General features: G+C 52.6%; 1 protein-coding gene across 1 annotated transcript; it reads left to right on the top strand.

The window, feature by feature from the left end:
* The first annotated feature begins 117 nt into the window (after positions 1 to 117).
* Positions 118 to 15,059, top strand: PTCD1 (pentatricopeptide repeat domain 1). The gene is made up of 8 exons (XM_040980368.1): positions 118 to 657; positions 6,055 to 6,195; positions 7,588 to 7,806; positions 9,764 to 9,865; positions 10,883 to 11,590; positions 12,526 to 12,642; positions 12,758 to 12,940; positions 14,592 to 15,059. Exons 1-8 carry the CDS (start codon positions 202 to 204, stop codon positions 14,772 to 14,774), a joined length of 2,109 nt encoding a protein of 702 aa, XP_040836302.1. The 5' UTR covers positions 118 to 201; the 3' UTR covers positions 14,775 to 15,059.
* Positions 15,060 to 15,075: the final 16 nt, after the last annotated feature.

Below are 15,075 nucleotides of genomic sequence, written 5' to 3'. Positions count from 1 at the left end.
GTAACACTGAAACCAGAACAGTAGGACAGATAGGTGCATGCTGTTTAAGGAAGCTGAAGTCTGAACCCCAGCTTTTTGCATTCCTGGAGCCCATGCTTGGAACCCCTTCTCTTCTTTCTGCCTGTTGGGGCTGGGAGCCCTCATTGATGTCCTTGTTTTTGCTGACATGTTCCAGGTCCTGGCAGGACAGGAAAGTCCGAGATGGACCTCATGAGACTCGCCCAGCTCTTCGGCTCCCGTCCCATGGGACTGTCGGTTCTGCAGCACCTAGGCCTGGTCAGAGCCCGTTGGGCAGGAGTCCCGGGGCATTCTGTGTGGCTCACTCGGCAGGTGTCAGCCGCCTCCAGCAGCTCCCTCTCTCAGCTGCCTCTGGACCAGGGCACCCCGCAGACCAAGAGCAGTGGCTGCTCTGAACTGAGCCAGCCCAGCCCCACAGTCTCTCAGGAGGAAGAGGAGGAGGAAGGCTTTGGTACCCTTTCTGACAAGTACTCCTCCCGAAGAATGTTCCGCAAATCAACAACCCAGCTGTATGACCTCCGGCTCCAGGAACAGAGTGCTGAGGAAGATGAGGAACTAGAGCCCAAACCATGGCGAGGCCGGAGAAACACCCCACATTGGTACTTCTTCCGGTGCAAAGGCCTCATCAACGAAGGCAAGGTGAGTGGAGCGGCTTGCTGTCTTGTCAAGGATGTCTTCAGATGTCACGTACCTTCATTCTTTACTCACAGTGGCTCCAGTGTCCTGCCCTCACCTCTCCCCACTGCTGGTCCCGCGAGAGTTGTCTCCTGCCTATGCATCTGATCTTGTCATCTCCGTCAGCACTTATCGTTGCATCCAAGGCCGACAAAGCCAGGCCGGAAAGTTCTGTTCCAGCTTGGTTTTACCCACATTTCTTCATCTCAATGAGATGGCAGTCCTGTTAACTTTGTTGGCCAGGGCCAGAGGCCTTCAGGTTATTCCAAGGTTTTCGGCTTCTGCTATCAACTCTGCCACCAGCATCAAGCTCTCACAGCCCTGCCCTTGAATTTCCATTCCGTCTTTCTCCTCGCCCCCTCAGCTGTGAGGACACTCGGCACTGGGCTGCTTGCTGCCCGCGTCACGGCACATAGGTGTCAGATTGCAGGTCACATTGGGCTTGTCAAAAATGTGCACTGCTTTCAGTGATTTTTTTTAAAAGATTTACTTTTTTATTGGAAAGGCAGATATGTAATCAGAAGGAGATATAGAAAGATCTTCCATCCACTGGTTCATTCCCCAAGTGTCCACAACAGCCAGAGCTGAACTGATCCAAATTCAGGAGCCAGGAGCTTATTCTGGGTCTCCCACATGGGTGCAGGGTCCCAACACTTTGGTCTATTCTCCACTGCTTTCCCAGGCCACAAGCAGGGGCCTGGATGGGAAGTGGAGGAACTGGGATACGAACTGGTACCCATATGGTATCCCAGTGCCTGCAAGACAAGGATTTAACCACTAGACTATCACGTCAGGTCTGTTTAGTGATTTTTAATGGTCATTTTTTTAGATATTGATAATGGCAAAAGCTAATGGTTTGTTTTTTCTTTCTTAGATTTATTTTATTTTTATTGGAAAGTCAGATATTCAGAGAGCAAGAGAGACAGAGACGAAGATCTTCTGTGCGATGATTCACTCCCCAAGCGGCTGCAACAGTTGGAGCTGCGCTGATCCGAAGCCACGCGGGTGCAGGGTCCCAAAGCTTTGGGCTGTCCTCGACTGCTTTCCCAGCAGGGAGCTGGATGGGAAGCAGGGCCGCTGGGATTAGAACCAGCGACCATATGGGATCCTGGCTCATTTAAGGCGAGAACCTTAACTGCTATGCTATCGCACAGGGCCCAGTTTCTGTTTTAAAATCTTTAGGAATTATGTGTCTCTGTCCCACAGCGATGGACTTGGTGCACGGAGCTGATAATAGCAGGTGGAGCTGATAATAGCAGGCGTGGACCCTGACTGATGATCAAAGCCGAAGTTTATTAGTGGCATCAGGCTTTATACACTGAGGGTCATATGGGATAAGGGAGGAAGTATTGAGTTCATCAACAAAACCCATCAACAGTTTCTAAGCTTTTGTCTGAAACTCCTTTTGTCTTGTATTTTCCACCAAGTGTTCTCACACACATACTGTCCACTCAACTGTTCTTATACAAATGATATCCAATCAGGTATACAAAAGGTAGCCATTCGGTTGTTCTCATGCAAATATTATCCAATCAGCTATAATCCTGTGCTTGCACACCCTCTAGGGTCACACTGTCCTCCTACATTAAGGATCTTTTAGGTGAAATGATTGTATGTCAGGGACTTGCTTTAAAAACTGAGGCAGAGGAAGGTGTATGGGACACCCACATCCCATATCAGAGTGCCTGGCTTGAGGCTTCTCATCTACCACCTACTTTTTTTTTTTAATATTTATTTATTTATTTATTGGAAAGGCAGATCAGAGAGGAGAAGTGACAGGGAGGAAGATCTTCCGTCTGCTTATTCACTCCCTGAGCGGCCACAGTGGTCGAAGTTGTGTCAGTCTGAAGCCAGGAGATGGGAGCCTCTTCCAGGTTTCCCATCCTGGTGCAGGGTCCCAAGGCTGTGGGCCGTCCTCGACTGCTTTCCCAGGCCACAAGGAGGGAGCTGGATGGAAGATGGAGCAGCCAGCACATGAATCCATGTAGTATTCGGCACCGGCAGGTGGATTAATGTGCTGCGCCATTACACCAATCCCCAGTCTATCTTTCTACTAGTGCACAGCTTGGCAGGCAGTAGATGATGGCTTAAGTGCTTAGGTCTCTGTCACCTGTGTGGGAGAGTTAATTTAAGTTCCTGGTCTTCCTGTTTCCAGCTTGGTCCAGCCCTTGTCCTGGGACTTTGAGGGGTGACCCAGCAGACAGAATATCCTTCTGTCACTATCTCTTTGCATTTTAATGAAATGAAAATCAATAAAAAAGAGTATTGAGGGAGAGTATGAGCTATGGATGAAGTAAGATTGGGTAAGGAGTAACAGTCATACTAGTCAATGTTACTTACTCTGCTTTGGTGTACATTTGAAGTTTTCCATAAAGAAAAGTTAAGAATTAGTAGCAGGAGCGATGGCATAGTTAGGCCAAGCCTCCTTCTGCAGCCCTGGCCTCCCGTATGGGCACCAGTTTGGGATTCAACTCCTAGCTTATGGCCTGGGAAAACAGCAGAGGAAGGCTAAAGTCCTTGGACCCCTGCACCTACATCGGAGACCAAGAAGAAGCTACTGGTTTCTTGCTTAGGATCAGCTCAGCTCTGGCAGTTGGGGATCTTTGGAGATTGAACCAACAGTTGAAAGATTGATCTCTCTCTTTCTGCCTTTAAAATTAAAAAAAGAATAAATCTTTAAAAAGAAAAGTTAAGAATTAAATCAAGTGGGCTGTAGCCTAGTGGCTAAAGTCCTCATCTTGCATGCACTGGGATCCCATATTGGTGCGGGTTCATATCCCAGCAGTCCCGCTTCCCATCCAGCTCCCTGCTTGTGGCCTGGGAAAGCAGTTGAGGATGGCCCAAAGCCTTGGGACTCTGCACCAAGATGGGAAACCTGGAAGAGGCTGCTAGCTCCTGGCTTCAGATTGGCACAGCTCTGACCATTGTGGCCGTGAATAAGCAGACGGAAGATCTTCCATGTCTCTTCTGACTTTCCAATAAAGTAAATAAATATATATTTTTAAAGATTCAATTGTTTTTATTAGAAAGTCAGATATACAAAGAGGAGGAGAGACAGAGAGGAAGATCTTCTGTTCAATGATTCAATCCCCAAGTGACCGCAATGGCTGGTACTGAGCTGATTTGAAGCCAGGATCCCAGAGCCTCTTCCAGGTCTTCCACATGGATGCAGAGTCCCAAGGCTTTGGGCCGTCCTCAACTGCTTTCCCTGACCACAAGCAGGGAGCTGGATGGGAAGCAGGGCCGCCGGGATTAGAACTGGCACCATATGGGATCCTGGTGTGTTCAAGACGATGACTTTAGCCTCTAGGCCATCATGCCAGACCCAAATAAATAAATCTTTAAAAAAGATTTAAACAAAGGGAAGCCTAAATTCTCACCATGCTTATGGAGCCTGCAAGTGGTTTCTACCACCCTGTCACCTGTCACCCGTGTACCCTCATCCCCCGGTTTGTGCTGTCTGGTTAGTGTGCGGCTACAGTTTAGCACTTCAGCTGATACCTACTCCAGGCACGGTCCTGACTCAGGACCCTGGCTGTGCACTCAGCCACGTGGCTGCTCCTTTCTCTTCCTTAGGTCTTTGTTCATAAGTCAGTTTCTGAATGAGGCCCAGTCTGATCATATCTAAAAAGTGCATTCCTCGCATTTTTCTTTCTGCTTGAAAAGCAGCGGGAGACAGATAGTTTGTGTCTGCCAGTTCCCTCCAATCGCCTGCAACAGCTGGGCCAGGCTGCAGCCAGGAGCCTCGAACTCAGTCCAGGCCTCGAACTCAGTCCAGGCCTCTCACATGGGTGGCAGGAACCCAGTTACTTCTGAATTGTCACCACTGATTCCTAGGGTCTTGCTGGAGTCCGTGTGATGGGGGTGGAAGACAGGAAGGTGTGAAGAGCGTGGCTCCATTGCAGGCAAGGTTGCAAGGAACTCCCCGCTGTGTGGCAAGGCCTGGCGGATGTCTCTACAACACCTGAATGCGGCTCTGCCTCCCTTTGCATGGACACCAGACAACCCCACTGAGAATTCTGTAATCTATTCAGGCATTGCCTGCCTCTGCGGAGTTACTGTTAAACGTCAATAGGAACTTAGAAGCTAATGTTGCTAGTGCCGTTTTTTAGCCAAAGAGCTACTATCGCTGTTAGGGCTGCGTCCTGTGGCAATATGTTAATCAAGAGTGTTAACTCCCCCTTTTGATCCTATGCTAATCAAGGGAGTTCTGCTTTCAGGTGTAGTGGGAATCTATTCTTTCCTTCTTCTTTGATCTTTTAGGCCCCTTCCTCCCTTGACTATCTCAAGACCAATTGTAGGAATGTGCTACTGACCGATATGCATCATCTGTTGAAAACCTTTTCCTAGCCAGGCGCCAGATGCCAGATGAACAGCAACCTAGCCTTAGGTGAAACAAATGGCAGAGTTATCTTTAGAAATCCCCGCTTGAGCGTGACGTAAAAAGCCTGAGCCAGAGTTTGACTGATTTTGTATAAATAAAGCGGACAGCTTTTGTGCGTGGTCCATAATGATGATGAAGAGTTACTAGTGGTCCGTCTCTTTCTTTGCGCCTCATCCATGCACCCTTCGCGAGTTCCGAACTCAGCTGGAGCTGGACTCCGGCAGGGTCTGCTGCAGCAGGAAAGTGGAAGCAAGAGCTGGGCCAGGCGAGAAGTCAAGATGTGACAGTCCCAAATGGCATGTGGACCTCTGCATGTTCACCCTGTCTTGTGTGTGTGTGTAGATGTACTTATTTGAAAGAGCTACAGGAAGAAGTGTTCCATCTGCTGGTTCACTCCCCAGGTGCCTGCAAAAGGCAAAGCTGGGCCAAACTGAAGCCAGGAGCCAGGAACTCTGCCCTGGTGTCTCGCACGGGTAGCAGGGGTCTAAGTCACTGGCTGTTTTCTGCTGCCTTTCCAGTTGCACTCACTGGAAGCCAAATCAGAAGTGGGGTAACTGGGACTAGAAATGGCACTGCAGTGTGGTTACTGGCTCGACGCACAGCCACTGTTGTGTGATCGCATCAGTGCGTTTGATGTTTGTCTTTGGACACCAAAATGTGCGCTCTGTGAGGGGTTTCCTCTTGCTGGCCGCTATGTCCTCAGTGTGTAGACCTTGTTGGGCTCATTCAGTAATTATTGTTTGAATGGACCCATGAAAATCATCAAGGAGTAGAGGAGAGAACTGAGGGTGAGGGGATGGGAATGGAACCGAGACAGCTTTGAGCCCACGGGGGTGTGTAGTTAGAGGAAGCTCCCTGGGGTGCTTTCTTGCACAGTCTCGTGGTGTCCTGCAGCCTCCTCGACTCCCTTCCTCCATTGAGGGTCACTGAGGCTGCTCTGACCGCCCCCTCCCACCCTGTCACTCTGTTTTGTCTAGCTGGCAGAGGCCCTGGACCTGTTTGAGAGGCAGATGCTGAAGGAGGAGCGTCTCCAGCCACTGGAGTGCAACTACACGGTGCTGATTGGGGGCTGTGGCCGGGCCGGCTACCTCAAGAAAGCCTTTGCACTCTACAATGACGTGAGTGTGACCTGGTGGGCCAAGGCTCTGCACAGCCTGGGCTGGGAGGCCAGTAAGAGTGACTGCAGATCCAGACATGCTGCCTACCAGGATGGGACACAATGGACGAGTTAAACCTTTGGCCTCAGAATCACCATCTGTACACTGGAGGTGATTTTCAGGGCCAAGTGAGATGATGCAGCAAGCCCTTCAACACCTATCAGGACCCCCATGCCTACCGTGCCCCATCCTTTCCCATCACCATGTCTAGCTGGTTCCCGTTACTTTCTCCGTGCGTGCCCTGTATGTGCCCACAGAGGGACACTGCTCCAAAGCTCGGCCTTTGAGGAAAGGGCTTTGAGTCCCCTTGTAAGTCCTACGGGGGTGTGTTAGTTTTGTCATCCTCAGAGCCAGGAAGCTGTTTCCATCCTAAGCCGGGAAAGCCTTGCCCTGGGAGGGGTTGACTGGTGGAAGAACATTAGTTTTCTCCTTCAGCCTTCTTAGGAGCTGGGGGTGCCCTTCACTCTAGTCCGCTTGTCACTTGGCACCCTGCTCCCCGGTGTTTGATCTCTAGCTGGAGGTGAGAGGGGAAATGGTAGCTACAAGACATAAGGGAACATCACCTTCAGGGACAATCTCTTGGCCTAGGAGAATGGGAGACCAAACCGAAAATCGAAGAGTTCAGTCCTCCAAGTGAGGGGTAGGTAGGGGACTGTTGAGAGCTCAGTCCTTTCTGAATGTAGGGGATCACTGCATGCCTTCCCACAGGGTTCCTGTCTGCAAAGCCAGACCACTCTGTTCCCTGTTGGTAGTCATCACTTTTTTGGGGAGCAGTGAGTTCTTTACTTGTTGTTTTGTAGGGATTTTGTTGTTACTTTTCTTTCTTTCTTTTCTCTCTCTCTCTCTCTCTCTCTCTCTCTCTCTCTTTCTTTTGAACTTTGCAATACATTTACATTTGTAGAAAAATTGTACAGATAGCATAGAAAGCTCTTGGAGACTCCTCACCAGCTTCTGCCACATTAGTATCTTAGGTGACCATGATACTTTGATCAAAACCCAGTGGCTAGCAGCTGAGCACTACTCTTACCTGAATCCCAAACTCTGTTCAGATCTTAGTAGCTTCCCCAGCAAAGCCCTTTATCTACCCCTCTATCCACTCTGGCTCCTTCTCACAACCCAAGGTATCTTCTGAGCTGAGGACTCAGCTGCAAGAAGCTCCCACCCACAGTGGGCTGATGGGCACTCAGGGACAATGACTTCTTTTCGGTGTATCTCGGCGTGCAGGCTTGGCTTTCAGAATCCCTTTGGCATTCAGGGACTTGAAGACCAGGCTTGCGGTGCCCTGGAGGTAGCTGCTCGGCCGAGCATCGTGCTGACGTCAGTGCTACCTCTAAGTTACTCTTGTTTCAACAGATGAAGAAGCGGGACCTAGCGCCGTCGGATGCCACATACACGGCCTTGTTCAATGTCTGTGCTGAATCCCCCTGGAAGGACTCTGCCCTACAGAGCGCCCTGAAACTCCGGCAGCAGCTCCAGGCCAGAAACTTCCAGCTCAACCTGAAAACATACCACGCCCTGCTGAAGGTGGCTGCCAAATGTGCAGACCTCAGGATGTGCCTGGATGTGTTCAAGGTGGGGACAGCTTGCCCTTGGAGGCCTGGCCTGACAGGTGCTCAGTAGTGGTATGTTGGCGTGTTCCTTCCATGGGGCTGGCCTGGGGAGCACTGGGGAGGGAGGACTTCCTGGAGATGGTGTTCACAGTCTGAGTGTTAGGGATGAGTCAGGGCTCACAGGAAGGACCCCGGCCTAGAAGGACCAGTGGGGGTGAAATCCCTGGATCAGGGAGCTGAGGGGTCGGCTGCTCAGTGCGAGGGTCTTAAGGAACACAGTGAGTGTGGAGTGGGCACTGGGTAAGTCCACTCCGGAAAGCTCTGGGTGCCAGGGTACAGTAGGGCTTTTACAGAGGACTTCACAATGCTTGTGGCTAAATGGAATTAGGAGATACTTTTATCTTGGGCTCAAAAAAGATTTTAAATCCAAACATGGGCTTGTCCTACTTTTAAATGAGATTTTCTTTATTCATTTGAAAGGGAGCGTTAGAGAGAGAACTAGTCTCTCTGTTGGCTCACTGCCCAAATGGTCCAAACAGCCAGCACTGGGCCAGGCCAAAGCCAGGAACCTGCAACTCCATCCTGGTCTCCTGGGGCCCACCTACTTGATCCATCATCTGCTGCTTTCCCAGGCGAATTAACAGGGAGCTGGATCAGAAGTGGAGCAGCCGAGACTTGAACCAGCATCCATATGTGATGCTGGTGTCACAGGTGGCAGCTTAAACCCCTACTCCATAACACTGGTCCTCATAGTTTTTGCATAATAAACATTTCTGAAGACTTTGCCAGTGTCTCCCATCATCTGCTCCCCACCACCCGACAAGGAAGGGGTCTCACCCCCAGCTCTCAGAGCAGAAGACGGTGAGCAGGGAGATCTCAGGCAGGTCCAAGTGTGAGAATGAGATAGATGCCAGATATGACCAATGAAGGATGCCTGGGAAGCAGGCATGTCCCAACTCCCTGGGATCCCACTCCACTGATGGGGCAGCTGAGCCCTGGGAGGTGAGTGCTTGACCCTATGCTCCAAGCTGGCCAATGATGGAAGCTTGAAGTCGGCTACATGAGAGCCCAGAGGCAAACAGTGACTCCTGGGGTGTCCTTGCAGAGGCACTGAATAAGCCCACTGAGTGCAGGGCCAGGAAGAGGGACCCAGTGGGGAACAGTAGGGCTACTCTGCTCTGGAGCTGGTTCCAACCCAGAGCCACATTTGGGTACCAATTCCTCCAAATTAGAGACTGGGGGCCGGCTGCATGGTTCAGTAGGTAAAGCTGTGACACTGGCATCCCCATGTGGGCTCTGGTTTGTATACTGGTTGCTCCACTTCTGACTCATTTCCTGCTGATGACCTGGGAAAAGTGACAAAAGATGAGCCAAGAACTTGGGTCACTGCCACCCATGTGGGAGACCTAGAGGAAGCTCCTGTCTCCTGGGGTTCCGGTCTGCCCCAGCACTGGCTGGCATGGCCTTCTGGGAAGTGAGCCAGTAGTTGGCAAATCTCTGTCTTTTCTTCTCTGTGACTCTTTTAAATAGATATATTTTTTTAAAGATTTATTTTTTATTGGAAAATCAGATATACAAAGAGGAAGGAGAGACAGAGAGGAAGATCTTCTGTGAGATGATTCACTCCCCAAGTGACCACAACGGCTGGTACTGAGCTGATCTGAAGCCAGAAACCAAGAACTTCTTCCGGGTCTCCCACGTGGGTGCAGGGTCCCAAAGCTTTGGGCCATCCTCGACTGCTTTCCCAGGCCACAAGCAGGGAGCTGGATGGGAAGTGGAGCTGCTGGGGTTAGAACCGGCACCCGTATGGGATCCCGGGGCATTCAAGGCGAGGACTTTGAGCTGCTAGGCCACGCTGCCAGGCCCCAGATAGATAATTTTTAAAAACAGACCCCTACCCCCAAGCGCTGCAGACACCAGCCAGTTGGCCTGGGCTCTGCTGTGGTTTCTCACTAGGGCAACTTTGTTTCTGCTCGTAGGAAATGGTCCACAAGGGGCATGTGGTCACAGAGGAGACCTTCAGTTTCCTTCTCATGGGTTGCATCCAGGACAAGAAGACGGGCTTCCGGTATGCCCTGCAGGTCTGTGCCTTCCCCCACCGTCCTGCTCCTTCTGTGCACTGCTGCTTGCGAGCACCTACCTCTGCTATGGCTCGACTGGGAGCTGCGGAAATGCAGGTTCTCTGTGGGATCCCTGTCTCCACATCTGTGTTTCAGCAGATGCCCAAGTGGTTTGCACTGAGTCTGAGTTCCTGAGATCTGAGGTAGCCTTGGACCAGGTGCTCATACCACTCCCGCAGAATTCTGGGAAGCAGCTTCTGGCAGCCCCCCTCTGACCCTCACGAACTAAGGTCTGCTTCCGTCCACTCTGGCCCACATCTATTCTAGTTAGGAGTCACTTGTTAGGCCTGTTCATGTGGTGATTTGGCAAACTGCTCTGGCTAGGCAGTGATAGCCTCGTTCTGCAGGAAAGAAAACTGAGGTTCTTAAAGGACAAGTAACTTGTCAGAGGTCCCACAGCCACAAAGTGTAAGACCTGTGGAACTTGGAACGAAAAGTCCATCTACCCTAGACGCAAATCCCTGCTCCTGCTCTCTGCTGCCATGGACAGGCTGCGTGCCTCTGCTGCTCTCCCAACCTCTCATGAAGGTGCGTGGCTTACAAGACCTTTACCTTTGAGACCCTGACCTGTGGGCAGTGGCCCTCTTGCCCGGCTTCCTCATCTGCAGCTGGGCTCCCAGTGGGCACTTGGGAAACACTGCTGAATCCCAGCCTTCAGGGTCAGCCTGGGCTCTTCTGAATCCCAGCCTCTCCAGCTGTCCCTTAGAGGAGCTCACAGGAAGTCTGGCAGAGACCCCCCCACCCAGGCCAGGGACCCTGGGGACAGGGCCGAAGGTGAGACTAGACAGTTTTGGATTTACACAGGAGGGAAGGGCAGTTCCGGAATCCTGGCAATTCTTAGTTGCTAGACTTGTGTAATGTGGAATTAAACATGTTCCAGAATCTTCCTGCGCCCTTTGTGTCTGCCTCCCAGGACTCCCTCTGCTTAAGCGTTTCTAAGGCGGGAGCGCCCGGCTGACACTGTCCCTTTCCTGGCAGGTGTGGAGGCAGATGCTGAGTCTGGGGCTCAAGCCACACCTGCAGAACTACAACCTGCTCTTGGGGGCAACCCGGGACTGCGGCTTGGGGGACCCAGAGGTGGCCTCTGAGGTGCTGCTGAGGTCCGGGGAGGGGAAGGTCATGCTGCAGCCCCCAGCAGGTAGCCGGCAGATGAGGAGGAGAGCCCAGCCCAGGGCAGATGCCAGCATGTTGGCCAAGCTGCAAGTGGAAGCCCTAGAGAGGCAGCTGTTTCTGGAGCCTTCTCAGGCACTTGAAAAGCCTTCAGGGTCTCTGGAGGCCAGAGCACATGGTGAGGCTCGACCTGAGATGGAAGCCAGGGCTGATCCCAGCCACGCAGTGGCCCTCACCCCAATGGCCTCAAAGCCACCTCCCTTGGAGTTGGGAATCAACCTTCTGAGTCTTGGGGCCATCCCCCAGGCTGTGGTCTCCTTTGGGACTGTGACTACCCCGGCCCACAGACTGGCCTTGATGGGGGGCCTAGAAGGCTTTCTGGGCAAGATGGGAGAACACGGGCTCCAGCCCGACATCAAGACCTTCACACTGCTGGCTGAGGTCGTAGAGCCTGGGAGCCCCGCAGAATCCTCGCTGCTCAGCGCCCTTGACACGTACCACGTGGAGGCCGATGTGACGTTCTTCAACACACTGATGAGAAAGAAGAGCAAGCTGGGAGACCTGGAGGGCGCAAAGGTGAGGGGCTTGGGCACGCCTGGGCGCTGCGGCCACCTTCGTCCCTGTCACATTGTGCTGACTCTGCCAGACACCCTTCTCACTGCATCTTGTCAGTGAGTTCTCTGACCCCCACCCAGGCGGCCCTGCTGCTCTGTGACTCCCTACAAACAGGTAGGGACATTAGGGCCTAACAGGATTTTGTCAACTTACACCATAAGCTTTTCAGTTTTAATTAATTTATTTATTTTTGTTTTGAGAGATAGAGAAACTGCTCCCATCTGCTGGTTCACTCGGTGCCGGTGATCGTTGAAGCTGGGCCAAACCAAAGCTGGGGGGCTGGGAGCTCAGCCTTTAGCAGGAACTATGCCCACCACCGTCTGGCAGGACCCAAGCCAGGACCCAAACCCGGGCACTCCATTTGAGATGCAGGCATCTCAAGCAGCTCGTAAGCGCTAGGCCGAACACAGCCCAGCTCACCCCCGCCACGGGCCCGTGGCTTTTTGCTGGCGCTCTGCCCTGAGTGCTCTGACCACAGGCCCATAGTCTTCTGGGTGAGCTTGCCTGCTTGCAGACGTGAAAGTGAGGGACCCAAGACGGTGCTGGGTGGAGCCTTTCCATAGGGACCTCAACGCTCTGGTCAGTGTGGCCCTTACTCAGGACTCAGTGCTACCAAATCCCCTGATACAGCCTGCAGTTGGGAGGGTGCTGGGGGGAGCAAACAGCATGTTGGACTGGCTGGCACAGCGTACATGCAGAGCCGTGGGATTCTAAGGAGCTGCTGCTGAGCACAGGCCATAGGCAACCCAGGTCTCAAGTGCTGACCTAAGGGCAGTGGTGTGATGAGGTCAGCAGAGGGAGCCGTGAGATCTGTGGGCCAGGACCTCCAGTGTCAAGTGCAAGGGTTGCGCTGGGAGGCTCTTTAGGCCCCTGTGATGCCATGTCTGTCCTCACAGGCATTGCTGCCAGTCCTGGCGAAGAGGGGCGTCATCCCGAACCTGCAGACATTCTGCAACCTTGCCATCGGGTGCCGCCGGCACAGGGATGGCCTGCAGCTGCTTGCAGACATGAAGGTGAGCAGGCCCCGGGCAGGGCAGGAATGGGCAGACTTCCATCTGCCCATTTAGGACTGGAGTGTTCTTCCAGTTCCATCACCTTTCTGACTGGGTGGTGCCCATGACATTCCAGAAATGCCAGATGACACCCAACACCCACATCTACAGCACCCTCATCAACGCAGCCCTGAAGAGACTGGACTACAGCTACCTCATCGACATCCTCAAGGACATGCGGCAGAACTCGGTGCCCGTGAATGAGGTGGTCATCCGCCAGCTGGAGTTTGCTGCTCAGTACCCACCCACCTTCGACCGGGTATGCGCATCCCCAGTGCCACCCCCATTCCAAGCCCTTTGAGGATACCCTTAAACTGACCAGCAGCTTCCGCTGGGACATTCACAGGTCTGTCCCCCGCCGGTTCATCTTGCATCCCAGGCCAGTCTTCCCTGAGTTGGCTCTCAGGCCCACGTGGCCTGCAGACAGTTTCTGGACATCACCAGCTGTTCCTGTTGGTATTCCCTCCCCCTCCCGACTTTCCTCTTTGTCCTGTAGATCTCCACTGCAGCTGTTGATTTAGAGATGCTTTAGTGACTCCCTACCCCAGCTGTGCACACTCCAATCCTAAAGCTGTGAGGGGGCTTCATTAAGTTCATGGAAGATGCGCATCTTTTTTGTTTGTTTTAAAGATTTACTTATTAGAAAGTCAGATATACAGAGGAGGAGACAAGTGAGGAAGATATTTTGTCCGATAATTCACACCCCAAGTGACTGCAACGGCTGGTACTGAGCTGATTTGAAGTCAGGAGCCTAGAGCCTCTTCCAGGTCTCCCACGCGGGTGCAGGGTCCCAAAGCTTTGGGCCGTCCTTGACTACTTTCCCAGGCCACAAGCAGGGAGCTGGATGGGACGTGAGGCTGTTGATTAGAACCAGCACCCATATAGGATCGCAGTGTGTGCAAGGTGAGGACTTCAGCTGCCAGACTCCATGCTGGGCCTATCATCTCACGAGCTTTTCAAGTCCCTCATGTTGTAACTGATAAGTGCATGTGCATGTGTGAGGCCCCCTCACCGAATCCCAGGCTCCTGTAGTTTAGACTTGCCTGTCGGCGTCTGCCTCTCTCCCCTCAAGTGCACATTCTCGGTCTTAGCAGCAGGCAGGACACTTGGTGTGGTAGTGGCTACATCCCTTGCTGCTGTCTGGAGGCCATCACTCTGGTGTTGGCTCTTTTGGATCCATAGCATCACCTTCTGTATTGAGCATCCCAAGTGTTTATGGTGAGGAAGAACACAGCCAGATGACGGGGGGAGACAGTGGCAGGGACACACCAAGCGGCAGGAGCGTGGGTCCACTGTGAAGGCCTGGCCGGACAGCTGTGTGCCCAAGAACAAAGCCCAGCGCTCTGAACTGCTGGGTCAGTGTTCTTGTGACAAGTTACACCTATCTTCAGTGTACAATGCAGCACCCCCTAGAGGTCGTGTGAGGTCCAACAACCTCAAGACTCAGGCCTGAAGACTAGTTTATTTATCCTGCTCATCCCACCTCAGCTGGTTCTCTGGACTGTCAGGTTTTACTTTATCTGCTTTCAGACGATACTAGGCACATTCAAGCTAGAATTGTTAAAACCTTCCAAGTGTCTCTGACAGTACTCTGTCACAGCTTCTGCACAGCTCCTGCCAGCTCCTTTAGTGTCTGCCTGGCTTATCTTCTTCAGCTTGGGAGGCTGTGCTGAGTGACTGTCGTTTGAAGTGCTAGGGTGACATCAGGAAGACAGATGTCAGGTGCCTGGAGAACCTACCCCACTCCGTGGTAGCTCTGCCTGGAAAGGATCCCTCTACGTATCCAGTGCCAAAGGTGGAAATGACTTTTCTGCCAGGTCTGCTTATCTGCAGGCAAGCACCGTAGGCAGGGTGTCAGCCACTGGGCTAACGGTCAGGCTCTGCTGAGCGCTGTGCTGTTCTCCTTGCAGTACAAGGGGAAGAACACCTACCTGGAGAAGATCGATGGCTTCCGGGCTTATTACAAGCAGTGGCTGAAAGGCATGCCAGCAGAGGAAACCCCTCACCCCTGGCAGCAGTTTCGGACCAAACCCAAGGGGCACCAGGACAGCGCCACAGAGGCTGATGTGGATGGAAGCTCTGGGGGCAGGTGACCAGGACTGGACCAGCGCTCACAGTGCCTCGTTGCTTACCTACTAACGACAAGTGAGTGTGCTGATGTTGCTGGCATGAAGCAAAGGCCTGGCCAGACTGAGAGCCTACTCAGGTACTGGTGTGAAGATACACGCTGGGCCTGCCCAGGATGCCATGTCCACAGGACACCCTAGAGCAGGTTAAGCCACCTTCACACGTCACTTCCTGATGGCTCCCAATGAGAGCACTTGCTCTGGCTCACACAGCATCCATAAGGCAGACCCAGAACTGTCCTGGGACTTTTGGTCTCCAGGGCCTGGC

The sequence above is a fragment of the Ochotona curzoniae genome, unplaced genomic scaffold (assembly GCF_017591425.1).
Source record: "Ochotona curzoniae isolate NIBS_2020 unplaced genomic scaffold, NIBS_Ocur_1.0 contig_3437, whole genome shotgun sequence".
Taxonomy (NCBI): domain Eukaryota; kingdom Metazoa; phylum Chordata; class Mammalia; order Lagomorpha; family Ochotonidae; genus Ochotona; species Ochotona curzoniae.
Note: the sequence above shows the minus strand (reverse complement) of the source record. Positions and strands in the feature narration are given on the sequence as shown.

Bases quoted from the DNA above. Each gene is read 5' to 3' on its own strand.
- PTCD1 (XM_040980368.1), top strand. From the start codon at position 202: ATGGACCTCATGAGACTCGCCCAGCTCTTCGGCTCCCGTCCCATGGGA. The intron at 658-6,054 runs GTGAGTGGAGCG...TGTTTTGTCTAG, and splicing joins GCCTCATCAACGAAGGCAAG to CTGGCAGAGGCCCTGGACCT. The intron at 11,591-12,525 runs GTGAGGGGCTTG...CTGTCCTCACAG, and splicing joins GAGACCTGGAGGGCGCAAAG to GCATTGCTGCCAGTCCTGGC.